We start from the raw sequence: 27819 nt of genomic DNA on the forward strand, positions 1-27819 counted from the left end.
TCTTCTCCCACGCACCCCCCCCCTTTTTTTTTTCCTAGTCCATTCCCCCTTGAAGTCTTTCGTTTCCTGGGAATGAGCAATTAAGAAGATCAGGATTTTTTTTTTTTTTTCTTCTCCACAAATCTTTGTCACGTGCCCCATCAAACTTACAGCAACTTACAAAGAAAAATACCCCCAAGAGGGTTTAGATGCTCTTCAGGATTTCCAGCTAGGGCACCCGGCATCTTTGCTTTGCCTTTGTGCCTAGTGTCCTGGAGTTGATAGGAGGGGAGAAAGGAAGAAAAAAGGGAGGAGGTGGGGGAGGAGGATGGGGGAGAATTGGGAGACAAATACCAAGTGCTCAGGCAAAACAAGAGACAAAACAAGTTCCCCTACCCTTATGCTTTTTCCTTTCTCTACCTCCAGTATAAGAGGTACCATCCCTAGACAGGGTAATTTCTAAAAGGTGGGTTTCCCCTCCAATTTTTCCCGCTTCTAAGCTGGGACCAGTGCCCATGCATGCATGTATGGGTATGCATAAACGATAGAGGGAGCTTACCTACGAAAACTGGTAGGCACCATCTCTGGGGATTTCTGCTGCCAGGTAAGATTTGGCTTTTCTTCTCCTCTTTGTCGAGTCACCTTTCAGAGAGGATGTCCTTTAGCTGGGTTCATAGGTAAACAGTCTCTGTACTGGTCTCCTGTGTCTACCTATTCTAGCAAGTGCAGCTCCTACGCCTGCGGGCTGACACACAATAAAGGCATGTCTAAGGAGGCTTACTGCAAAGCGGAGAAGTTTCCAGCGGGGGAAGGACTTTTTTTCATTGCCTGGAGTTTGAATGAGTGGAGGGGTGCTTCGGGAACTGCCTGGCAGTGTCTCAGCCCGCCGCATGCATGCTCAGGGACGGGCTCATCCTTGGACCTGACCGTTGGGCACAACCCCACATGTCAGCCCTTGGGAGGGTGAGCGCTGCTGCTGCCCGAGCTGTGTCACAGGTGGGTTATCGGGAGTGCTTTTGGTGGGATAAAAAGCAGAGCTGCCAGAGAGGGCTCCCACACCCCGGCCAGCTGGAGCCAGGAACGCGAGGGGTTGGAGCCCCAGCTGCGAGCTCTGGTGACAGGCAGGGAGAAGGTGTGAGAGTGGCCAGCAGCTGCCTTCAGGCAGAGTGTCACCCACCTGGACTTACTCAGTTGTCGTAGGTGTGAGAAGTTTGTACGGATCCCTTCGTTTCAGGGCACCAGCTTCAGTGTCTTTCCTTCCTGCTAGAATGACTGGTGATCAAATTCTGCCCGCTATTTATTTCACTACTCCCACAAAAGGCAATTTTACGGTGGAACTTGCTTGGTTTGATTTGATTCTTCCTAAGTGCGGTGGTAAAACACCATGTTCTCCCCTCCTTTAGCTTCACGGAGACTAAAATGTCCCTGGTTTTGATGGCTCCTGCTTTAGTCCTGTCCAAAAGAACCTTTGTTCTGTGAATCTATTTTGGGGATGATAGTACAGAAGACATTAACAGAATTAGACTCTATTTTCACTTATATACCTACTCTTCCTTGACTATCATGGAGTAGAGCAGCTTTTTTAGGACAGAAAACTGCCTTATGACAGTGCTTTCTTCAATGGCTTGCTTTCTTAATCTCTCGTAAAAGTTACAAAAGGGATTTAGAAGAACTAATCCATGGAAACTCCATTGATTAAATGTCTTCAGAGATCCTTGAAGATTTCAGAGTGCTTGCAAGCTTCAGAAGATGCTACCTGTAATTAGGAAATACTGCTTAGGTGGTATTTGGTCGAAGGAAGAGAAAATGCATTCTCTATGTATACACATTTAACTGTTTATGCTTTGGTACACTTGTTTTTCTTCTCCCCATATGGTTATTTGCTTATATAAGAGCTGAACATCTTTACTGCCAGAAAACCTGCATTTTGGAAGACTGTGTGCAGGTTTAATAATAATGACTGATAAAACCAATTACTATGTTTTTATCATTGCAAGTACTATGTGGCAAAGATACATACCTAGAACAACAAGCAAATCTAAATCTAAATCTTGTGCCAAGGTAATTGTTGTTCAGGTCTTATTTTTAAACTGTTAATGAATAGCGAGAATGCACTTTACCCATATAATAAAATCCCTTCAGTTAGGAGTTTGTCTTCTAATAGATCTAGCTTTAAGAAATTTGTGTGTGTGTGTGTGCATATGCATCCAAGCATAGACACTTCTGCAGTCATACATGTGTTTGTTAGATCACATAAAGAATGCATGCTTAAATACATCTCAACTATGTGCGCACACACACACACACACACACATATATACAGGGAGAGATGCACGGAGGCTGCTGGATACAGAAGGCTTGAATTTAGCACTGGAACCATGAGAGCGTTGAATATGGCCCAGAGTGTTTCAGTGGTGATAAGGTGACTGCATTTATGTTGTTTTTTTTAAAGCACAAGATAGAAAATAGAGAACAGAACTGACCTTTCTTAAACAAGCAGAATGCCGCTTGTTTGTGATTAGAGTGAAACACTCATATTTATGCTGGTTGCACAAAAGAGGAAAGATTAAAGCTAATATTGCGGTGGGCTGTGGTACCACTGGGCACACTGCTCTGCTCTCTGTCTTGTGTTAAGAGTTTCCCTCAAAGGCATTGTCAAGACAACTGAACTGATGCTCTGATATATATGGTTGCAGGTTGCTCTGGGCCAGAAAACTACTGACCTCCTTAAGGCCATCCCATAGGAACAATTGGGGATACATTAAAGCTTGTAAAACTTGTATGGCTGTCAGTCCTTCCTAGCATGTTTCCATTTGACACCCAGAGTCAGATAAGAAATGCTAATAATTTTTATACTGTAATATTTTTTTATACTGCTGAGTACAAATTTTAGGTATCGCTGTCCATTTGAGAATTGTACCAAGTCAGCGTGGCATGAACTTGTATGCTGCTGTCAAGCATCGGTGTGTCATATTCCACTCCCCACGGCTTTTTTTTTTTTTGGTCAACCCTGCATATGGGGTGCAGTGAAGGAGACTGTGCAGGCCCCCTGCTCCTCTGCTGGACCTTCCCTAGTTGGATGTTGCTTTGCTCCGAGATAAGGACAATTCACTTTAGTTGCGTTTCAGATGTTTCCCTTTTTCAATTTCTTTTTCATTCCAAGATTGCTGTAGTAGTAATATGCAGAGCATTTCAAACCTTAAGCTAAAGGCTATCTGATGTGCTTACGTGGCAGCATACCTTATGTGAGTGTCATGTCCATGCTCTCAAGTTTGAATGAATTTATCCTCACGTGAGTGCTCTGAGGTACATGCTGTCATTCCCCATTGTACAAGTTCGGAAGTGGGGCATAGAGAGACGATGTGACTTTTCCCAAGATCACAGGAAGGCAGAAACAGAGCAGGAATAGGTTACAAGTTTTCTGCAGCAAGTACCAACCATTCTTATTTTGTTATTGTTGTTTTAAAAAAATCTGTAAACTCATTAGTGCTGACAAGGAAATACACTAGAGTCCCTGTCAGGGCAGTATCAAATGCAAATATTTCTCTTATATGTGGTCAGTAGCTCTTATTTCATCTGATGTGATGGAGAGATCTCAGTGAAAATGTTGGTACCACAGCCACAGTCCTTTTGCCTTGTCCATATATGAACAGAGCCTAGGCAAGTATTTGCATGAGCAAATCTTAGCATCTAGGGATACTTTTGTTATTTTCACTTACATTTCTGGAAACACTGCACAGACCCTTGGGAAGCCATGACAACACATGTATGTACATGTATATATACATATACATAATACCATATATGTTTTTTACTTATGTAAGATCTGTCTTTAGACAAACATAACAGAATAGGAACTTCTCCTATTCATGTTTCCAGCCAGCAGTTCTATAAACATAGTGCTGCTTAAAAGTGAACACAGAAGCTGATTTCATAAATATTTTCAGATCTGATTTAGAGATTGAAATTAAGACCAAAGTACTGCAGTACCTAAGTAGAGGTTTAAGAATTACTGATATCTTCTGTTCTCAAAGTGTAGTATTTACTTTCTTTGTATTTACCTGCAAAGAAGCAAATTCACATTTTTTCCTGTAACACTTGACCACAGAGCCCTAAGGCTCTATCTAAAATGGTAAAGGGAACTAAACCTCTTTATTCTTGTGTAACTCATTAGCTAACATCAGACGATTAGAGCTAATATTTCAATCTAAAACAATTCAAGTCCCTCATTAACAGGGCTAGATTTCCTTTGATCTAATTACTTAATGTCCCAGATATATGGGAAATTCAGAGATCAGCCCTGAGAAATCTCTGCAGACATGGTCACATCCAGAAACGTGAACTTACATATAGGCTCCAGAAATGTTGTTTGAAATGTTGTTTGAAATGTTGTTTAAAATGTTAACAAGCCTCATTTAGTCTGCCGGTAATGCTTGGTCAAACGTTCAATGAAATCGCATTGATGATAGCTAGAGAATGAAGATGAAGACCATTTGCTGAGTATGATTTAATCTTCATTATTATAGGCAAGTGGATTGCAAATTTCCATAATTAAGCATCCAGTGCACTGGTCAGATTCTGTTGCAAAGTTTGATAATTGCTAGAGAATTGTAGGGAAAACACTACAGCGGGATGTTGCTGTCACATGATGAGCTTTTGAGGCTGAGCTAATAGGATGCCCTTTTAAAATGTTCTCCATGTTTTCTGATTTAGAGGCAGCGGATACCATCATGGAGATTTCATCAAAAGAAAACACTCAGTTTTTCTCAAACAACACAATCCTGCCTGTTGACCGATCTTCATTCAAATCTGAATCTTCCACATCCAAGGAAAAACAGTCGTGTCGTGGAGGTATAAAGGTAGAGTAAGAGTTTTTGAATATTCCAGTAGGGACTTAGAAAACCTCTTTTTTTGGTGAACTATCCTTTCTTTAGTTCTGATTATGTCTTGCTGAGTCAGTATGAAATTATTAAAGATATTTCTAAGTCATAAAAAAAGTCTGCTTCAGACCTGTATTTGCCTAACGTTTGGCAATGTTCAAATATAATATGTTGGTTGAGGCTTGCATGTTATGAGATCTTCAAGGGTCATCCTGAAAGGTCACTATATCCTCCTTATTGCACCACCCTATTTTCCTGAAGTTAAGAACAGAGTATCAGCAGACAGGTACCACAGGCACCTGTTAGTACAGATCGCTTTTTTAAGATTGTAGCCATGGTAGTCTTCTGGGCTCTGAAAAATAATATTTGTATTATGGTCCACGTGTTTTGAGTGCTATATTATTGAAGTATTATTGTAATATTCCTGATTTGAGAGAACTCTGCATAAGGTGACTTTGAAACGAAACTGCAGAAGTATCACCACTGTATCTGCATTTATCTCACCCATGAGAAGTACTTCCTCAAGGCAATGGAAGCTCCCTGCTTTAAGCCTCATAATGTAGCAGTACCTACCTGATGGTAGGACCGCTGCACCTGGGAGGAGCGTTCCTCCCTGTATGGGACAATGGGGTGCAGGAGGCAACATGATGCTTTGCCTACTGTCTCTACCTGCTTTCCAAAGCCAGGCTGTAAAATGCTGACACTCTTTTGAGTGAGGTCTCAATAAATCACCATACAATGGTGAGATGAGATGATTTCAGTTACACGGAAAATGAGTCTTTGGCCTTGCACAGTTCTTTTCATTTTGCACAGTCTTCACTTCTGTTGTTTTTTCTCACACGCGCGCGTACACACACACACACATCTACTTTCAGATACTAATCCAGCTCCGAATACAGTCAATGACTTCAGCAATAGTTGACCTGAACTCTATAAATTATGCAAAGCAGTTAAGATATTGCAGGATGAATTGAGTCTGATGACTGCTACAAAAATATTTTGATTCCTGAACATTCTCCTTGATTTTGTCTGATCCTGTAAAGGCCCAGAAATGGGGTCCTGTTTTGAAATAGAAGATGAGTTATATTAATTAAATTTGTAGCATAATAGTAATTCTATCATTGTTCCTCCATTTGCTGCAACAATAATCCAATTCCCTCATTGAATAAACCTTCAGTCACAGATTAGCCAGTCAGGAATCCGCTTATTAGCTCCAAAAATAGAAAAGCAATAATATTTCAGCTCAGTTTCTTTCTGTTCAAAAAATGTGTGTCTTCTGGGAACCCAAACCGCTATGATTAACCTATTCCAGCAGGGACTTAGAAAACCTCTTTTTTTGGTGAACTAACCCTTTTTCAGTTCTGATTATGTCTTAATGAGTCAATATGAAATTATTAAAGATATTTCTAAGTCACAAAAAAGTCTGCTTCAGATCTGTATTTGCCTAACGTGTTACCAAAACAATATGCAGACTCAACAGGTTGTTTTTACCAATTATCAGCCTTCCCATGTGTTAAAATTGCCTTTACTAACCAGAAAGATGTGGTGAAATATTTACTTACAGTCATTGACAAACCACAGAAGAATATGAAATCATGTGCACCTTTCTGTCCTAGCTCTAAATCGGGAGTGTTTTTCCACTGCTGTGTGCGGTCTCCATCTCCCTCCTGGGACAGTTGCAAACCCAGTAGAAAAACTTGTGCCAAAGAGAGACAGAGACGTTTGAAGTTCTAGTTTGATCTATATGATTTTCCTGTGAAAAACCATATTTGCTTTCACATTGCTGTTTAAAATCCAAGGGCATAAACACACAGAAAATGTAAAATATTATGGCAAGATTTTTACTAGAGAGCTCTTTGAGAGCCCTCACTGTGGGAAATAAAAACTAGATAGTGTTTATTTACCCACAAGTGTTTCTGAAGGAGGAATAACCAGCACTGGATAAAGTAAAGTGTGTTGAATGTGACACAGGCATATATTTGAACCTTAACACAAGAATTTGCGTTCAACAGTGATGCCAGTGTTATTACCAATGTGCCTTGTCAAATGAGATGTTGTAAGGAGTATTGCACTGGAGGTGAGTACATCACTTCAGAGCAACTGCTTAATGGAAACGTGATTGCTCAGAGAGCAGGTCTAAGAGTAGGACAAGGGTCTAGACCTCTCTTTATACGAAACATTACTGTATCTTTTAATTTCTGGTTTAAGGTTTGGGTTTTATTTTTTAACACCTTTTTACAAAGAGCATCCCTATATATTCAGTCAACACAACCTGTATCTGAAGGTAGAAAGCAATGTGGTGGTTTCCATGACCAATTGCATGGTGTGTGAGTACCCCTGGAGCTCATAAACTCAGTAAGGCTTCATTCAGTGAAGGCAAATCTAGGCAAGAGCTCTGCAGGAGTGAAACAGTTGGTGCTAAGGACCCTGCACTCCTACTGTACGCATTTCAGGGTGGGCAGTTACTTCAGACCAGCTCTAGTCTTGTCGCAGAGACTGAAGAGCCATTGGCTGTTGAATTGAATGTAATGCCCTTCTGGAGCACATCTTCCAGTTCAATTTTGTGTAAAAGGGATTCAGTCTGCACATTTGCAGTACGTACCAAAGCGCAGTGAAGGGGCTGGGAGTTTCATTTCCAAAGCCCACTCCTGATTCAGACTAACACTCTAAAACAGATACAGTGATAACTAAGAGAAAATAACTGCCTCTGCAGAACAAAAGGATGAGAGAAGGTTGTGCCCCAGCAAAATGCAATGTGCACTCTAAAGAAAATGTATGCATTAGAGCTTGCAAGAGATCTGTTGGGGAAAGGATGAGCATAGAAGACAATTTCCTGACAGGTCACTGTTCGACTCATGGAGCCGTGTAACAGGAGGCAGAGACTTCTCCCTCCTGGCCACCCGGGGCTTCGCTGGGAACAGCTTACCAGAACAGGGCTCTCAAATCTAGCCAATTGCAAAAGCCTATGTTAAAAAATGCCAAATAACTCACCTCCTCACCAAGCCACACTTAACATTTACCCTTATTGTTCTTAGAGAGATCAGGAGGGTGATACATGTCTCTGTCCTTCAAAGCATCAGTAGCTTTGGCATCTACCTAAAATTAGCAGTGGTTGATAGCAAGTTTGGTTTATATCATTATTGCTCATAAGAAATGGACAAACTGGCAATCTGGCATTTTATAAAAAGTAGGAGAAATATTAATGTGGTTATTTGGGAAAAGAAAAGGTGGGAATGTAAAAATTCTTTAAGAATAATTCATAAAGTAAAGCCCTCTGTACTGCCTGATTCTAATCACTGTCAATTTCTTTCACAGGTATTTCTTGGTGCATTGTCTTTTGTTTATTTTGCTAAAGCACTGTCAGGAAGTTATCTAAAAAGTACTATCACGCAAATAGAAAGAAGATTTGATATCCCTTCCTCTTTGGTTGGCGTTATTGATGGCAGTTTTGAAATTGGTATGTGCTGTAGAAACCCTTTCCCCCCCCCCCCCCAAAAAAAAGTGATGCAATTTGTTGTGAAAAATGATTGTATGAATCTCCTTGAACCATTAAAACTGAGCAAGATTCACCTAGTAAAAATCAGCATGACTGTCAGTATGATTATGTTGGATAGGATAGGGTTGCTAATACAAGCAATTCAACATAGTCCTAAATATTTTGCAGTTTGATAAGCTTAGTGTCTGGCTAATTAATACTGATAGAAACTTTGACTGTTGAATGAGAATTTACCTGCACAGATTTCCGCTTTCTCTTGCCTTTTTTCAGCAATCCCCCACAAGTGTTTGCCCTTCATGATTTATTAAGCAGCAAGAGTACAAACCTCTATACAATGTACGTATAATCTACGTTCATTGTCCAGTCCGTCCCCTTCCCTCTTGCACTAAGGTTTCCAGCATGACATTGTCTCTTACGATTTCAGATTACTGAATTTATCTCATGGGTGTTCAGTAGGCTATGGTATTCATGGGAATGAAATCTTAGCCTAAGTGTATAAAACTCTGTTTGATTCCCTCTTTTCCTGCTTTCCTGGTTATTTGTTCTCTTCAGCTGGCACAGTCCTCCTTTTTTCCAGCTGCTTATCCAAAAGTTTATGGTTTTCTTATCACGGAAGGCATTGGGCTCCTGTAAGAATGCCTGGAAAGAGGGAGAAACACCAACGCCATGAGATCAGCCCTCTCCCCCTGAAATCACTGCCTATACCACACACTAGGAATCATTATTTTAGGGGATCTCTTATCAACAAGCCGTAAAACTCAGTTTTCCTTTTGTACTCTCAAAGGGAACCTCCTAATCATAATTCTTGTGAGCTACTTCGGAGCGAAGCTTCACAGGCCAAGAATAATTGGAGCAGGCTGCTTAATTATGTCAGCTGGAACATTCTTAATTGCGATGCCCCAGTTCTTCATGGGACGGTAAGTGCAAAGTGATCAGATTTTTCAACTGGGCTATGCACACTGAACGTTAGCTCGCTAAAATATTTAGACATTGATTGTGAAGATGCCCATAGAAATAAGCATATATGGATGTGGTTACTCAATTTAATATTTTTTTGTGAAAAGACTTACTATTGTAGAGCAAATAATTTAACATATATGCTATTCTCAGTTGTAATCAACTTATCGTTTTATTAGTCTGTGATCTTGATTGTCCACATTTTGATATGGTTTAAGAATTCTTGAAGCTTCAGTGATGAAGTGATGACTAAACTCAGGAAGACAGTCTGAGTATCAAACAGAAGCCAGAGGATACACCCACCGTCTGATAATCTCTTAGTACAGATTCATGTATCATAGCAGAGCAAAGTGCCTGTTAAATTGAAATGCATCACTGTGACACAAAGAGAACCGAAGGGACAATTTTCATGTAATACTGCAGTATAAACAGAGTTCCATTTATCCCCTGTAAACCATCATTGGCAACACTGGATGCAGATGAAATTTTCACTTAAGTGCTATAGGCCTATCTTCCATGGTAGTAACAGATCTGTTTGCTTTTTCTTATAAGTTGGGACAGTAAAAAACAACTTTGGTTTATAAACAGATATCGGTATGAAAGATTCCCTTCCACCATTAATTCGACTGTTAGCATCTCTCCATGTGTGCAGGATGAAAGCCAAACTCTACTCTCAGCCTTGGAAAAATCTCAAGCAAAAATAAATGCAGGTGAGAATGATCTCTGTTAAATATTGTAATAAGCACACTAAAATACAGCAAAAGGCTCCCAAACTCTCATACAATAGTTTATTAGAATGCAAAAAATAATAAATGGGAATCAGACAAATATTTCCCACAGAAAAGGCTGAGGCAAATTTATTAAAAATAAATATATAACTGCCACTGCCCACTGCCAAGAGCTTTTTCAGGCTGCAGCCTTTTCTCTAGCCTTGCTGTCTCCTCCAGCAACTTTCTGCAGCTTTGTAGCTTGCAGAAACACCAGTCTCCCACGGGGACCTTGGAAAGTCATGGTCTTCCCTCTGCCAGGAAATGTGCCTTTAGATCCTCAGCCCACTGGAAATAGCCACTTGGGTCTCCCAGCCTGCAGACCTCCCTTCTTGTTTCTCTCCCTGCCCGCGGACCCTATTTTGCACACCACAAAGCTGTCTCCCTTCTGGGTGCATGGAGATCCTTGTGGGCGAGGAGCTTTCCTCCCCGATGCCCGGCCATGAATAAGCTGTGGATGAGCAAATCAAACCCTTTATGTGTTGCAAAACCTGTGTATGTTTGCATCGTCGTACCTGTGGATTAGATGTGGCTGGTAGTGTTCACTATCGTCAATGTTTCCCAAATCTTTCCATTAAGAGATCCCAGTTTTGGTTAGAAGGAAGTGAAAAAGGTTTCTAAAATGGGATGTGGTGACAAATTTATAAAACTGGCCAACTTCTAATATCTTTGGCTGAAGCAGTTCACGCTAAACATGTGTCCACCTCAAGCTGATTGGGTTAAAATTGCCATCCCCACACCCCACAAAACATTTTTCACAGTTTTCATACTGGTTTTCCCACATTGGAAGTATTCTAGAAGTCCTGTGCATTCAGTGTCAAACTGTTATGAAAAACACATCATTGTTGTCTCTCTTGTGATGTACCCAGGATGTGAAAAAGAAGCAGGCTCTTCCATGTGGATCTATGTTTTACTGGGAAATCTTTTGCGTGGAATAGGTGAAACTCCTATCCAGCCTCTGGGAATTACATACATTGATGATTATGCCATTGAAGAGAATGCTGCCTTTTACATTGGTAAAATAAATATTATTGTTTTTCCTAATGGATTTTTCCCCAGAGGAAACTGAGTCATTCTGAATAATGGAATGAGTGTTATTGAATTAACTTGTCCTGATGGTTTTGTTTGCATAATTTCCAACATTAAAGTTTATTTAACAGTCATGTACACTCAAGGGACCAAGTTCCCCTTTAATTATACCAGCACAGTTCCATTATCTTAATTTGAGGAAAGAATTTGACCTTAGGTTCCTGCTGTTACCCTAATCTTCCTAATTCTTCTGGACGTGGACTGCTGAGCTTCTGTGCACATTCAGTTCTCTGGAAAGTGACAAAAAACATGCACTCGTTTAAGCACTTAAAATAGAATTTCAGCAGGCACTCAATACATTCCCTCCAGATTGAGGTAGAATAATAAACAATAGTGCTGAGGCTTTAAAAAGTTGGTATCACTGTTCCTTTGTCGTGTTCATTGTCTGAAGACCTCTGCACATTCACCTGAAATATTACCAAAAAAGCCTTCCCCGTCAGCATCTTGTCTTGACAAGTTTCCAGCCTGGCAAAAGGCAAAAACAAGGTTCTCTTTGTAAAAGATTCAGTCTTCCCAGATTTCCAGATCAATTTTGAAAATTCAAAATATTCAGAAAGTTTGACTGAGGGTGTATTGAAACATGTTAATATCGGGTACCAAAGCAAAGTGATTTTTCAGCCTATTCAGGGCCCACCACAACTTAAAGTGATCAGTTGACTTAAATAATTGACATTTGCTTTCCAGTTACTTTAATCTAGTCAGCTAAAGAGTTTCTAGCAGTTACAGATTGGTTCTGCTGTTGAGTTTAGGCCATTAAGTTCCCTGACCTTTTTTTACTTTGGGCTGAATTTCATTCTTTAATCGGACGATAACAAAAAATGTCAAAGTGTCAACGTAGTGTGGGAAATTTTATTGTTGGCTTTTTTCTTCTTGAAAATGTTCTAATTTGTGTAACTAATGTGCCAGAGAGCAAAGGTTGGCTCAGTATTTTAAGACTGTATCACTTGTTACCCATCATATGTCATACTTTGCTGTTAGGTGCAGCAAGAACCAGTGCTCTTTTTAACTCAGAAGCGTAACAGTCCCCTGTTTTCTATTGCAGGCTGCGTACAGACAGTTGCAATTATAGGGCCAATGTTTGGCTTTCTTCTAGGATCCCTGTGTGCCAAACTTTATGTTGACATTGGCTTTGTAGATCTGGGTAAGTCAGAAAACTCAGATTTTAAAAATTCAGTCAGGCTCCAAAAAGCTTATTTTAGGCCAAGAACTATCTAGTTATCTTCTAGGCATAAGGGGCTAGCGGAGGTAGAGTAGGCACTTTATGAAATAAAAAGGAAGACAGCAATGCAATGCCCCATGCAGAAAAGGCTAGCAAGAAGGATGGGTATGGAGGAAGTAGGAGGCCTGACTCTTCCTCAGCCCCAGCAGATCTGCAGCTGGTGCCCCCCAGGAGATGCCCTGGTGAGGAGGCTCTGTGGGGACAGCAGGCACCAGGAGGGGGCAAGACTGAGGCTCAGGATCCTGCCAAGAGCTGTGTGCGTGCATTTTGTAGTACACTGTCATTGCCTAGAAAAGCAGTCTTGCAACGGGTACCAGGGCTCCTGATTGCCTTCCTCCTGAGAAAACACCTTCCACCCCGTTTTTCCCTGGCACTTTTGTGCAGAACAGCCTGACTGGGAGCAAGCGCGTGGCTACCTGGATTGCCCCATGTCCTGGGCCTTGCAGCCTCCCTGGGGATGTGCGAGTGACATGGCTGAGGACCCTGCAGTGTCAGGGGAAGGCTGCTGCTCTGTCACAGGAATCAGCAAGTCCTTATTGCCTCCCCACGATTGTTCCTGTAACGCCGATAGAGATGCACAGCACAACTAAAGCTGGCGAGGTGGGGATGGACTCCTCTGGAGAAAGTCCCTGCAAAATTACCTTCCTTGATATCAGCAAATGTTCTCGAAAAGCATTTATTTGTCTCTCCTTTTTTTTACTTTCTCCAGACAGTGTAACAATAACTCATAAGGACGTACAGTGGGTGGGAGCCTGGTGGCTGGGTTACTTAATAGCAGGTGTGATTAGCGTTCTGGCCAGCATCCCCTTCTGGTTCCTGCCGAAGCACCTCCCGAGACCAGAGAGCAGAAAGGACTCCAGTACCTCTTCCGAGCAGTCAAAGTTCATCACTGAGGATAACAAGGACCAACACAAATCTTATCAGCAACAAGTGAAGATTGCTGAGATGGCAAAAGGCAAGTCACCAGAGTTTCTTTCCTGACCGTTGAGTCGTTCTCTCACTAGCTTTTGTACTTTAAAACTTCATACTTTCTGAGGCCATATTTTAATGGCCTCAGAATTACTATTTTCCCTCAGGTGTCACTCTCCACCTAACTAGCATGCACAAAAAGGGTCTTTTCATTTTTCCCTGGACCTGCTCTTGCATGCAGAATTTCTCCAGCTGAGATTTGTAAAATTACGCTAGTGGCCCAGCAAATATCATGAAACTCTGCAAAAATTTTTCATTCACAGATAGTGACTGTTGCAGAAGCGGGGTCAAAAAATCTCAGTTTTTGCTAAACCTTTTTCTTTAAGGTCATTCATTAGAAAAACACATAAAATATCTGATCAGAATAAGGATGCGCACAGACTAGATACAGTATTTTAGGAGGCTATCTGGATTTAGACACGAGCTGTTTTGCACAATTGCATTTCTTTGGCCCTACTTTGCCAAAAGCATTTTCCCTCAGTACTTGAATCTGTAACTCAATATGTCTGTGCTTACTGTCAGCTGTGCTGAGCACTCTCTGCCCCCAAATTAAGCTAAAAGTTGCTGTGGCTGTTGAGGACACATAGAAACCAAATCAGTCCTGGTTTATGATCAAAAGAAGATATATAAAACAAGATATCTCTTCTGGCAGATTGATGCTTAGTATTTTGCTCCACTGTTCCCCCATCCAGAAATGGGGGAGCTCTTAGGAGCATCATGGAACTTCATGGATTCCTTCTGAAATGTTTTGCCGTCCTTCTTTGGAAGGTGCAAACATGTTGCAAAGCATTATTCACAGCAGTTATTCTCTCTCTGGCCTGGTTGTCATTTCTGCCATTTTGTCTTGCAGACTTCTTGCCATCACTGAAGAACCTCTTTGGGAATCCAGTTTACATTCTGTATTTGTGTGCAAGTATCACTCAGTTCAATTCTTTAATTGGCATGGTGACATATAAGCCAAAGTATATTGAACAACAGTATGGGCAAACCTCTTCAAAAACTAATTTTGTTATAGGTAATGCTATATCTGCTTCTTGATATCTTAAAAATGAACATTTTAGGAATGGCATACATATAGGGAAAATTGGAATTTTTTAGGATATGTTTACTGCTTCTCCTTCCTTGTCTGGCTTTGAGTGGTAGCTCATAGAAGGTAAGTTACTTCATTTCTGCCTTAGCGCTAGTCAGCTCCGAGTTTATCTATGCAAGAGTTACTGCAAAAGATTACATGATTTGATACCTTATCTCCCATTTTACTGGAAATTTGAAAAATAATGTATGTACAGCACAAGAGAATAATTGAAAAGAGAATTAATTTTAAAATACTTTACATAAATTTGTCATCAGACAGATCTGTTCCCTTGCTGGCTTCCCATTTATTTCAACGAAATGAAGATCAACTCAGTGAGTGCTAAAGGACTGACCATAAAGTAGCCGTGATATTGCCAGTGATTTCTTACTTTCTGAAGAGGTTGGTGTTAAATAAAAGGAAGTCAAAGTCATATCAGTGATCACACAATACATGCGTTAAATACCTAACATTATCTCGGTGCGATGCTGGTGAAGGAAAAATAGGTATTTCTGCCCTAACTTCACCTAAGAGCCTTTCTCTGTTGTGAAGTTAGTCTCCCAAGCCCTCCCATACAGCACAAGAGAGAGAGGGAGACGCTGCTTCTGCCTTTGGGTACCAAGGTGGCCGTTTTTGGAGATGTCTTCAGGATGATGAACTTCACTGCCCGGTTGCTGAACCTGCATGCAGGCTTGGGTTCAGTTCCTGAGGTCCAGGAATTCAGTAGCATTAGACAGCAAAGAGGTTTACATCTATCCAATACAGAGGGAACTGCCTTGTTTCAGAGCAGCATTAGTTGCACAGCAACGGAGGTATACATATGCAGAAAAGCTGTATTGATCCATTGTGCTATGTTAATTCCTTAAAGATAGAAGCTGGAATTTCCTGGCACAAAACTCCTCAAAGCAAGGAGAAATCTTCAAGCATAGTCAATGGCCAGAGAAAGTCCAGAAAACAATCCCTACATTCAGTACAGTACTTCTCATTGTATTTAAAGATTTTCTGGAGCTAAGCTTTCAGGTATGTGCAAACTGAGTGAGGATTAAGATCTATCTGATTTCACTAAGCGTAGGGACTATATCCAACAGAGAATGTGTGATGGCTTGGCTAGGGAAGGATCCTGGCTGAGTGGCCATCCCTGCAATAAGGTGTTTTTCCTTCCTCCTTTTCCTTTCTCTCGCAATCCACCCTTGCTAAGAAAGCTGAGGGCTGACTAGAACTAACAGTGTCTATTTCCCTTTCCCTACCTCTTTTCTTACTTCTTCTTTTTTTAAAAAAACCAACCAAACAAACAATTTCTATCACAATTTCTCGGATAAATATGATTTTCCTTAAATATACACACTTTGCTCCCCCTCACCCACCCATGATGCCAGTGTCAAGCAATGGTGTTATCTGTAAGGCTATGAGACAAAGGCATGAACAAAAGGGGTGCATAGGAATGGGTAGGCAGAGTGCAGATACTCTCTGGTGCCTCACACAGCTCCCAGTTCCAATCCCAGTCCCCTCTTAAAAGCAAAAGAGAACAGGAAAACCTGTTATATAGTGACTCTTAATTTACATATGCTACATTTTGGATGCTGCTTCTAAATCCCCTGAAGTATAATTTTCATGTATGTGCAGAGTGAAAAATGCCGCCCCAGTGAAGCTTCCTGAACCTCATCAGTAACTGACCTGGGCTCATGCAGCCAGCCAAGACACTGACTCCTGGGTTTGCGAGATAGAATATGGCTTTTGCTAACATCAGACATACCTGCTAGCATCTCTTCTAAGCACTGATTTTTTCCACATGTACAGGTGGATCAAACACTGACTTGAGCCAGAAATTTAAGGGATCCCAGTGCACTTCCTAGCAAGCAGATTAAACTGTAATGTCGTAAACTGGTGTTTTATACCAAGTCATTTGAAATCATGTTATAATACCTCCAGTCCCCCGAACAAACTTCTGAAACTTCATCTGCTATACGAATGCATGTATGCTTAGGTACTTGCTTGTGTTTGTACGCTCGCTTGGCTCAGCACCGCTAGGTGTCAGCGTGAATTAAAAGCTGCAAACCGCATACACAGCCCTGCGCGAGGGGGGAATTTAATGTGCTGGAACTGGCTGGTACAGCTGGGAAAATCATTTTCAGTAACAATGAAATCCAGCAAAGAGTACCTTGCTTGACTGTGCAGTCTCATTTACGGTGGTTTCTATTTACATCTTTTTTGCACGTACTGAAAGAGAGTTTTTTTGGTCTTGTTGTCCGTATCTATCAATATGGACACTGCTTTGAGCAAAGCTGTCCAGGTAAGCATTAATGGTTACCCAATTTTACACGTTTCCTTCAATGCTCTTCCACTTGATTGCCTGAAGCCTGATACAAGAGAGCCCATGGGGTATACCTATCTTTCTGCTATTGCAACACTCACCTAAGGGAGCATTTCAACAACCAAAACTAGACAAATTCCCTAACTCTCCTGGCCATGGAGATGATGACATACCACTGGCTTTCTCCCTCCTGGAGACTTCTCTAGGGAGTTATCGGTTTCATGGCTGAATCAAAACAGAAAAAACAGGTCTTGCTCCAGATTTCATAACACTGTAGGTAAAAATGAATTTGCCCTCTAGGAATGAGCAGTTCAGGCTCCTCCTGTCAGTGGAAAAGGGAAGGAGAGGAGCTGCCCTGGAAAGCCGGAGTGGGGCAGCCCCAGAGCGTGGCCCCTGTTGCTCCTACTGTTGCTACATGGGTGAAGGGCACAGGGAAGGTCTATAGCAAAGCCCCAACTGTGCAGTGGGACTGTGGCTGTCTTGGCTGCCCTAAGCAGCACGATACCCCAGGTAACTTCTCTGTGCCCAGAGCAGCTCTTGTGAGAAATAACACTAAAAGTATTTGAATTAACACTACAATGATCCCTCCACTGACAAACTAACAGTGGAGAAAACTACCTAGCTTAAGAAATTGGAAGACCATTATCTAAACCTTACGCATAATCTCTCTGTCAAAGAACTAGCAAAGAAACATTTCCCTGGGAGCAAGTTTTTAAAAGCAGTCCCAGCACCTTCGTAGGAACAATCCAAGTCTGAACAAACAAAATGCCCCGACTGAAGATCTTTCATATTTTGTTGCTTCATCTTAATGCTGCTGCTGTTTTTGTGGCTGAGGAGGATAGTCCATTGAGCTGGGGTTTTCATTAATACAGATTTTTCTGTTTGATTTCAGGTCTTATCAACATTCCTGCTGTGGCCTTTGGCATATTCTCTGGGGGACTGATAATGAAAAAATTCAGAATCAATGTTTTAGGGGCCGCAAAACTCTCCCTGGGATCATCTTTCTTTGGTTACCTTTTGCTCCTCTCATTATTTGCAATGGGCTGTGAGAACTCAGATGTGGCCGGATTGACCGTGTCGTACCACGGGTATGCTGGGAAGGGCATGCTTCAGCATAAAATGTTATTGCAAACCTAACTCCTTCCTCATTTTATTCCACAAAGTATATATTGTTGAAAAGAGAATGACTGACCCAAATATGCTTCCCAGAAATTTGATTCAAAGCGGTAGAAACCACTCCATGTATTCCAGCGGGCATTGTGTCAGAACGCTTTTGTGATTGTTGCCTTCAGCCCAGAGGGGTTTATGCCACAAGTGCAGATTATTTTTCTGATTACTTTTTAATTATTATTGCCATGGGACCCATCCTTTGAGCCTAGAGATTTCTGGAAATGTGAGGAGCTCAGTAGGGGGGGTGAGATTCAATTAACTGTTCCTTGCCTCTGTGTGCTGCTGAACAACCCATGGCATTTAATAGCTTCTGAACCCAAAACTTAAGGATTCATGGATTAACCATGAGTTAGCCATGATGTTAACCGTGAAGTACACCTGAGGCTAGTGCTTTTTGGTCACTTTTGCCCATGCTATTACTCTGTAAAGCTCACTTTTTGGGAGGAGTTTCCAGCACCGACTCTACAGCAGCCCCAGGAGCTGCTTCACTGGTGACTTCAGCAGCAGCTGGTTGAAGTTGGCAGATGGCTGTCGTGCAAGGTAACAGACCCTCAGTTTGGACAAATCCCATTCTGATAATTTCCTCACTAACTTCTACAGCGACCGTTTCCCATGAGTAACTCACTCCGCTCTTTGCCACTGGAGTAATCAAACTTTTTTTGTCCAGTTTTGTTAAAACTGCATCAAGCCTCAGGTAACTAAAATCTTAGAAAATCTGAGAAAAATGCATGAATAGAAATTGTTAGCTGTCCCCCTTAATAAAGTAGCTACTATCTCACAGTAGGTGGTGTGATATTGTGAAAACCTTTTGATAACAGAGAAATAAGAATTTACACTGCTGCATGGATGTGAAGAGACAACACCTTAATGGACCACAGACAGAAGGTCTGGCCAGGTGTGCCTGGCAGAGAGCATAACCCATGATTTGATAATTATTTCTTCCACATCTGCTAGAAAACATCATTGCAATTTCTCTTTTTCCCCAGAACTAAACAGACAACTGATTACGAGCAAGCCCTCTTTTCAGAGTGCAACTCGGGCTGTGCATGTTCCAAGAATGCCTGGGACCCCATCTGCGGGGAAAATGGAGTTACCTACATTTCTGCTTGTCTTGCTGGCTGCCAGGCATCCAATGGCAGTGGGAAAAACACCGTAAGACCATCTTTCGTTTCCATATGTGATGTGGTAGTTTTCCTAATACAACCAGTTCTGTTAGAGTAAGTGGATTAAAATTGAGTAAGGCACATCCTCTCCAGCCCTAAACTCCTCAGGTCTTTTAATCAATCTGCCACCCACATTTAAAACTTTCTCAATTGCTGCTTCCAGCAGAAATCCCAAGCAGAGAAGGTAGGAGGGGTTTTTTTTAGCTGTTGGCTACCAAAACTGTTTAAAAAAACCACTAAATACATTCATCAACAGTAGATACTTTCTTTATAAATTTCTCCTTCAATGAACAAGCCTTTTCCTTTTGAAAAACATTTTCCAGTTTGGATTTAAACTTTTGGCTACCCAGAAAAGCATGATGTGCAATTCCTGACCATCCACTTCTTCGCTGTTTGGGTTACCATACACTTTTGCCTTCTGTCTTCCAGGTATTTTTTAACTGCAGCTGCGTGGGAACCTTGGAATCTCCTTCACGAAGCTCCTCAGCTGTGGTGGGACCATGTCAAAAAGGAAATGAGTGTTCAAAAATATTTCTGTATTTTCTAATAATATCAGTTATCACTTCATATACTTTGTCAGTAGGTGGCACACCCGGATACATACTGCTTCTAAGGTAAGAAATAATTTCTGCTAGCATTGCCAAATGTTTTCAAGGTGTTTTGACATGTGTAACTGGGTCTCCCTCCCCCCTGCCAAGTATTGCAAAATGTTTTCAGCTATGCAAGGTGGCTTTTAAAATATTTTTTTTTACTATTGAAAGGCATCCTCATAATTTGACAATGAGTTTTCTACCATTGAAGCAACAATGTGCTTACGATCGTCTCTACCAGCAATACCTTTCTGGTTTTAAATATGATATAGGAGGCCTGGTTATCATTTATACCAAATTCCACTTCTCTTAATGCCTTTTACATTACCAGAATGGTGTTAAATGGCCTCCATGCAAATGGAAATTAGCTCTGCACGTGCCAATGTGTGTATGTGTATGCTTATAGGTGGCCAGTTTTCCTTACTTGCTATGGATACCAATGCACAGCTACACAGAGGTGATCTAACCCAAACCCTCTCTATATATATACACCCTCTAGTCCATTTTATTATTCCATATAATTGTTCTGTCCCAGATTTCTCTCTTCACAGCAAAGATAGATTTAGCATGAGGGTTTGGGGTTTTTTATGTCGTAATAATCACGGGTTTATTAAATGCTTGTCCCAAAGGATTGTTCCAATACGTATTTAACTGCTGGAACTATTTGTCCATCACCAAGTGTAAGCTTTTAAGCTAATTTTAGAAAGTGCAAAAGGAATATAATACTTCCAGCTATTAATCTGGATTTTTGTCAGCTTCTTGCAATTTTTAGATTCTAAGTGCTGCTCCGCTTTGTTTTGGAAAGCTTTCTTTCTCAGTTTCTCTTTCCAAATTATTTCCAGATGGGTACATTCTACTTCTCAAACAAAACAATGGCAAATACAGTTTAACTAATCTTTATTATTGTTGTGTTTTCTTACCCCAAAATTCTCTTTGTTTTTGAATCAAATTTTCTGGAACAGGCCCTGTCTCATTGCCAGTGTCTTTATATCACATGGAAAAAGCCAGTGCTAGAACTGGCTGAATATAGGCTATATGGAAAAACCTAAATAAAGAAATGTAACTTCAGCTATGGTTCCAGCACAGTCCTTGAACCAGAAGTAATATTCACACAGAGACTTTCAGAAATGGTTGAGGTGAGGATCCTTCTCCACTGCCCTCCACAAACACTGCCAGTGAGGTATATGCCTTAAACCATATAAGCTGCATAGCTTTCCCCACCCACCTCGTAGGGTTACCATTGAGTATAGAATCATAGAATCATTGAGGTTGGAAAAGACCTCTAAGATCATCGAGTCCAACCGTCAACCCAACACCACCATGTCCACTAAACCATGTCCCTAAGTGCCGCATCTACACATCTTTTAAATACTTCCAGGGATGGGGACTCCACCACTTCCCTGGGCAGCCTGGTCCAATGTTTCACCACTCTTTCAGGAAAGACATTTTTCCTCACGTCCAATCTAAACCTCCCCTGGCGCAACTTGAGGCCATTTCCTCTTGTCCTATCGCTTGTTACTTGGGAGAAGAGACCGACACCCACCTCGCTACAACCTCCTTTCAGGTCGTTGTAGAGAGTGATGTACTGCAAAATCACATGGCATCTCTCTCTCTCTCTCCCCCCCCCCTCCCCGAGGAGTCACTCCAAGAAGAACAATCATATTATAATCCATTTTAGACATTTTTTACTGAAGCTTATGCACCACTGAAACTGTCCATGCACCAAGGAGGATGATTCACAAGTTGAGAGCTTGTAGCAAAGCCTTCAGGATTTCCACCAGATTGCCCTCTGTGGTTGCTTCTGACACAGGGGGATTTTTTGTTGTATAAATATGGGCATAGGGCTATGCAGGGATGCAGTTCCCTTCCCCTTTCCCTCCACATGGTGTTCCCTTTCTATCCATAAAACATATGTTAGAAAATGTACAGATACAGTACCGTACAGGGCCTTGAAACCATCATTGCCATGCTCAACCTCCTGCTTTCCATCTCGTCTCCACTGCAGATGTGTCTGGGAGGAGATGTTCATAATTGAACACCTATGAGGTTAAATCACACAGGGTTGCCTGCACTTCTCAACCCCAAGAACTTGCTTTCAGGGGACTTAATGCTTAATTTAGAAAAGCTTAGAGAGGTTTTCACTAATGATATGAAAATATTTTGTTATATGAAATCAGCAAAACAGCTTTATTGGTTCTGCTCCGGAGCTTTTATTTCTGTTGAAAATCATTTTACTTTGAGAGCCATTTAATTGAAACTGAAAAGTTATGTGTTTTTCTGCTGGATTGAAAACACCCAAATCTGATGTGCAGCTAAACAAAACATGTTGCGGTAAGTTCAATATTTTCTTTTTTTTTCTCTCTGCAAATGACCTGTGGGCACAATTCCACTTTAAGCTCACACTCGCTTTTCTGAAATCCATCACTGACTGGCTTTCCCTGAATATCTGTCTGAACTGAAAATGTGCTTCTGTTCCCAGAAAGAAAATAAATGCTCTTTGAAAATAAATAGTCCCAAGGTCAAGTTGCAGACTTCATTAAGTATTTTTTCCAGTTATCTGTTTTTACAATTATTCAGTATTCAGTCAGCTCTGATAAGATTCCAGCACTTAAGCAAGCTGATGTTTTCAGATGAGCAGATATCGTTGCACCTGCCACGGAGCACAAATACAGTTAAATCCCTAAAAGCCTATAAGATTTAGTGACATTTACTTCAAGGGTTTACACGGCTGAAATCATTGAAATATGCTTACAGCTAGTGACCGAGTCATTTGCTGAAATGTCTTTTTAGTGGTATTAGACTAATTACAATTGCCAAGGGACTTGGGAAAGCCCTGAAGTTTTGGAGAAAAAACCCTGCAATTCAGATAGCTATTAATAGCAGGTGATTAGGCAGTGAAAAGGAAGTCTCAGATCTCCCTGAGAGGTTTGGCTCTCACTCAGGATCTCAAAGAACTCGTGTTTCCGTGCAAAGACAGTACAAATGCTCAAACAATTTTTTTTCCATCTGAAAGAGAAGATTTTTTTTTTTTTGCAGGATATAAATCCTATGGAACACATAATAAATATCCAGTTATTGGTTTTATTCTCCACTTTTTGCTTTCTACACCCTTGCATTTGGTTAAAAGGACTTCCAGGCTGGGGCTTGCTTGTGTAACATGTATCTGATAGGAGGGCAAAACACTGTTCTTCCAGCTCAAAATCATGTTACATTCATGCCTGTATAGGTGGCAGTGCCTGTAAAAGCCACAATATAACAGACTGTATGATCATAATCCATGATCAGGGCATTAGACAATAAAGCTCTCAGATTACAAAATGAGATGCACACAATTTTTTGAGCATGGTACTTCGGTGTTGTTTTCCATATATGTCCTTCACGTCCTTCTCCATTTTCACTAAATTAAGGGAAGATGACCCAATTATCGTTTACAATATGGGTACTTAATGCTGTTCTGGCAGCTACATTGGGAAATAAAAAAACATCACTGGTGGGGAACAAAAGGGCTAGTTCTGCAATGTCTTTATTATTTTTTAAAACGTATTCCCGATTACATGAATTTCTGCAGACGCTGAGTCCGTCCTAGTTCAGAGCACATAGACTGGACCTCCAAAGTGCTATGTTTATCCATAGTGACAACTGAATTTCAGCCCTTTTTTTTTTCTTTTTGTATTGAATAGAATCACTGTGAGAACAGGGAGTTTTATCAATTGCCACAATGATACACATGTGTTACTCACCCCACATAATCAAGCATGTCCCAGTTTAATCGTGTGACTGGGACTACTCACATGCTAAAAGTAAAGCATGTACTCAGGTTCTTGCTGGATTAGGTATTGTAATAGGCAGTCTGATACATGCTGGGTGAAACAGCAGACTTGAGCAGCTGGTGAGGTTAGCAGCAGATGAATCTTACTAATTTGAGCGGCTCCATACGCACACTGCTGCTAGTGTGGATGTGAAAGGCAGCTGTTCTGCCCACCATCTCCACCCTCCTAGAAGAGCCGGGATGATGACCCAAGGCTGGAGCAGGGCTGATCTGGAGCCAGAAGGACTGATGTCTGTGCTGGACCCCGCTGCAAGCTCAAAAAAGTCCAAATGGAAATGGTCTGTTCTGTCAGAGAATGGCTTGGAGGATTTACCTTTACAGGACGTGTGAACCTGATCCTAGACACAGTGTAATGAAAATTGAGTGCCTAAATACCTTGTACTTGCCTGGGTCATCATCTGCAATTTCAGAGAGTGTTGAACTGAATAAGACTATCCAATGATGCATGATTTCACAACCAATTTTCTTGTTGTGTGTTAGTAACTCCTAAGTGCTGGTATTACCTGAAAATGCACCATCTTCTTAAAATGTGATATTGAATATAGATGTTCAGAATTCCTAGATACTGATCGGATTTTATCACATTATTTACATATTTCTGTAATTTTGTTAAAGTCAGTGTCAGTAAGGAGGAAAAACTCACATTTCTTTCCTTCCTCTTGCTTTCTATTTGTGTTCAAATTATCCACAGTCAATTATTTATTTCTGTTTAACACCATTTTTTTTTTATTTTTAGGTGCATTAAACCACACTTGAAATCATTTGCACTTGGTATCTACACCTTGGCAATAAGAGTACTTGGTAAGTCCGGTTGTACTTTTGGGTGTATTTTAATATACGCCTCATTAATCATTTATCCTAGAATTAAACTTTGATTGTTGGAAAGAATGATGTCTAACTGACAAGTTAATATTACATGATTTAAAAAAAAAATAGGAAAAGTGTTGGAAAAAGGAAGCAGCTTTGTATTTCATAAATCGTATAACTGTGTCTTAGATATAATAAAAATATACACGGCTAATGTCCATAGAGGTGACAAGTGATCCTTCAGACTATGAAGCTAACATCAAAATTACTTTTTGTCTTTCCTTATTCAACAACAAGCATAATAGAACAGCTATAGCTCAGAATTTGTGATCATTTTTCAGGCACATTTTCATTAGTTTCTAAGGGAATCAATCTAAGTACAGGTGTGCCTGAGGGCAGGGTTCACTGCGGCCTCGTGGTAGAGCCACCTATAAGTTTTCTCTAAAATCATGGATACCATGAGATGCCAATGAAGTGAAAACTCTAAAATCCTCTAGGTCTTCATAGAAAAGGTAATAATTAGCAAGAGGCAAGTCACTTATTTAAATAAAGCAGACTTAGATGGGCTGGATGAGGCAGATGAAATGACATCCAAACAAGCTGTTGGCTTCTTTCTCACACCTGTGCAGGCCAGGGTTTTCCCTCCAGGCTTACTTTCTTCTCCAGCAACCATGGGTGGCTCCCCAGGTTGCACAGAGTCCACGACGTCCCCATTAGCACCTGAAGAAAGGCTTTTCCTTTCCATCACCCACAAGCACTGCAGTAGGTTTGCCCCTGCCACAGTAAGATCTCAAGATAGTTGTAGGATACTTGTAGTCCCACTGCAAGCTCCCAGCCCCGCTGTGTCTCTCCCTTCTCACCCCTCCCCAACCAACACACAGGACACCCCCCCACCCCCAAGCTGAACAGGCTCCATCGCTCCCAAGAAAGGAGAAGTATCTCCTTTTTTTTTCCCCAGAGGGGTCCTGCAGGGTGAGGAAACCAAGCCATGGCCAGCACTCCTTCCGCTGACTTCCATAGGCTTTTTGATGTTCAGCTGCATTTCCTCCCCACCCCGATTCTCCACAGGGAGGAAAGGGCAGTGTGTGTCTGGGCAGCACAAAGCACAACTTCTCGAACCAGCAAACAGTATGGAAGTGCCATTGCTGTTCGAATGTATTATTTGATGTTCTACATGAACATGTCTCTAGATCAGAACTAATCACCCTGGAAAGTAACCTTCTTGCCTCTATTTATTTGCTGAATATACCCAGCGGGAATTCCAGCCCCAGTGTATTTTGGAGTGGCCATAGATACCACTTGCCTGAAATGGGGAAGCAAAAGATGTGGGGGAAGAGGAGCGTGCAGACTCTACGACTCCAGTGCACTCAGGTAACAGCTCTTCTCCATTCGTTCTTTAACTTGTGTTCTTTAAGTACATCTACACCTGGCACTGGTAGAAGAATTTCTGTCAGAAAATTTGAGTGAAAGATTTGATGCCAAATGAAAGAGCAATATTAACAATAATGCTCAGGGTTTAGCATTCTCTTTTGGTTTAGTCTCCTTTTTTTTGGGGGGGGTGTCATCTTAATTCAATATCAGCTGGAAATATTTAAGTCACTTGATTTTTCGCCCCAAAAATGTTCAGTTAAAACCTCAATTTCATGGTAAAGCTTCCCCCATTTTTTAACAATTCTGCTGTGAGAGTGTGTGTGTAAGTAAATAAGTGAGCGAATAAGTAAAAGGGCTGTTAAACCTCATCATTGCTCCATGTTGGAGCTGGACCACAAAAAGGAAGGGAAGGGTGCCACAAAGCATTCTTGGCTTATCTAGAGGCTTAAGCGCAGTGTTGTCTTTATCAACCTATTGCTAGAGAAGGGTAATTATCTGAACTGTGTTTATGAAAGGCATTACCAGAAATGGAGAATGGAATAACAATGGTAAAAGGAAAATGAGAGAACAGGTTGCCCTTCCCCCCACCCCCGGGAAAAAACATGAGCGGAGGGTACATCTTGTTTTGAAAAAACAAGAAAAGAACAAAAGCTCAGTTGGGACTCATTACTAATAAAGCATAATGACGTTATTGTTGCATAATGTTGTCACTGTCATTATGCCTGTAAAGCAAAAATACCATCAAATGGTCTTGGTATCACTGGTACTGTTTATGAGGCAACCAAAAAATAAATTAATTGCCCTAGAAATATTAGTGTTATTCTCACTGAAGCACGTTGGGGTGGAGGAGGTCAGTCAATGCCTGAGACACTTTCTTGGCCACAGACCACTCAATATCTGACCTGGGTGAGCTGGCAAACTGGCAAACTCTCATCTCCAGGGTCATCACTCTCCTTGAAGACCTTTCTTACTCAGCCTTACCGCATGAAAATATGAATGTGTCCTTGATGCCTTCTAGTCGTATGTTGCCTTTGAAATAGGCTCTGATCAATCATTTCTCTCTCAGGTATGTGTACCTGGGGCTGACTTTGGTGCTGGGCACGGTGTCCATTTTCTTCAGTGTTGCTGTCCTTTGGGTTCTCCGGAAAAGGTCTTCTCCACAAGATGAGACCCTCTCAGCCAACGGGGAGAGAGGCGCCTGTGGGACAAAGAGCAGGAAAGATAATTTTGTCAATAGTGACCGTTTAATTCAGACAACTTACTGGCCAGAAAAGGAGACTAGGCTTTAGGAAAACTGAGATCTCCACCATGGCTTTACCCAGTGAGTGGTGTTCCAGGCAAAAATTCATCATCAGTGAAGCGGTATCTTGATATCCACCCTGAAAATGTTCACCTTCATGTAATTTTCACTGTAAACACCAAAAGCAAAGACAACCATTTTAAGCACATGTACAGCTCTGAAAACACTGCTCACCATTTGTCCTGCTGAGTCAGTGCCAGTCAAGTGAGGGGATTTGTTACGGCTGGGGAGGTGCAGCTTGCTCCCTTGCTGAGAAGCCAGTTTTATGGCTGCCCCTCAGCTCCATCCCTCCTCGTCAAGCTGCAACAGCCACTGCTGCCCCTCGGCTTCCTTCTGTGTGTGAGGGGTAGTGGGGAGGCTGCAATGCAGCCCTCTCTGCCATGGTACCAGCCCGAGAGGAGCTGGTGCACAAAACCCGACTTGGCAACCTGGAAGGTGCAGGGATATTCTGCACATAGCTCGCCCTTGCAAGCAGTGCAGCATGGGGCAGGAGGAAGGTGGTTTTCTGGAAGGACAAATCAGCTACAGGCTCTGGGCATCTCAAGAATTCAACCCATAACACAGGACAACAAATGTTGTGGGTAGGGATTCTTTTTCAAGTAGATCTGTTAGAGCACAATAACAGCAATAAAAGTTGCCATTGCAGTCAAAGAGACCGCAAGAGTATCGTCCAAAGGAAACTGGAATAAAAAATAGAGCTTTTTTAGGTTTCCAGCAGTTTCTTGCTACTTGCTAGTACTCAGTGTACTGAATAATTCCATGCATTTTATGCAATGTAATAACAACATGATACAAGATACATATGATTTATTTTTTAAAAAGCTATGACAAGAGAGCTTGGGAACAATAAAAT

General features: G+C 41.4%; 1 protein-coding gene across 2 annotated transcripts; it reads left to right on the forward strand.

The window, feature by feature from the left end:
- The first annotated feature begins 4694 nt into the window (after window positions 1-4694).
- SLCO1C1 (solute carrier organic anion transporter family member 1C1) lies at window positions 4695-27204 on the forward strand. 2 transcript variants are annotated; one of them, XM_076342493.1, is made up of 14 exons: window positions 4695-4838; window positions 8175-8316; window positions 9140-9272; window positions 9901-10022; window positions 10949-11095; window positions 12211-12309; window positions 13097-13342; window positions 14207-14371; window positions 17629-17824; window positions 18893-19058; window positions 19499-19683; window positions 24225-24289; window positions 25549-25666; window positions 26733-27204. In XM_076342493.1, the coding sequence occupies exons 1-14, from the start codon at window positions 4710-4712 to the stop codon at window positions 26953-26955; spliced, it is 2136 nt and encodes a 711-aa protein (XP_076198608.1). In that variant the 5' UTR covers window positions 4695-4709; the 3' UTR covers window positions 26956-27204. The 2 variants fall into 2 exon arrangements, with proteins under 2 accessions (XP_076198608.1, XP_076198618.1); XM_076342503.1 differs by lacking the exon at window positions 10949-11095 and having other exon boundaries at window positions 4710-4838.
- The last annotated feature ends 615 nt before the right edge of the window (window positions 27205-27819 follow it).

This window comes from Aptenodytes patagonicus, chromosome 1 (assembly GCF_965638725.1).
Source record: "Aptenodytes patagonicus chromosome 1, bAptPat1.pri.cur, whole genome shotgun sequence".
Lineage (NCBI taxonomy): Eukaryota > Metazoa > Chordata > Aves > Sphenisciformes > Spheniscidae > Aptenodytes > Aptenodytes patagonicus.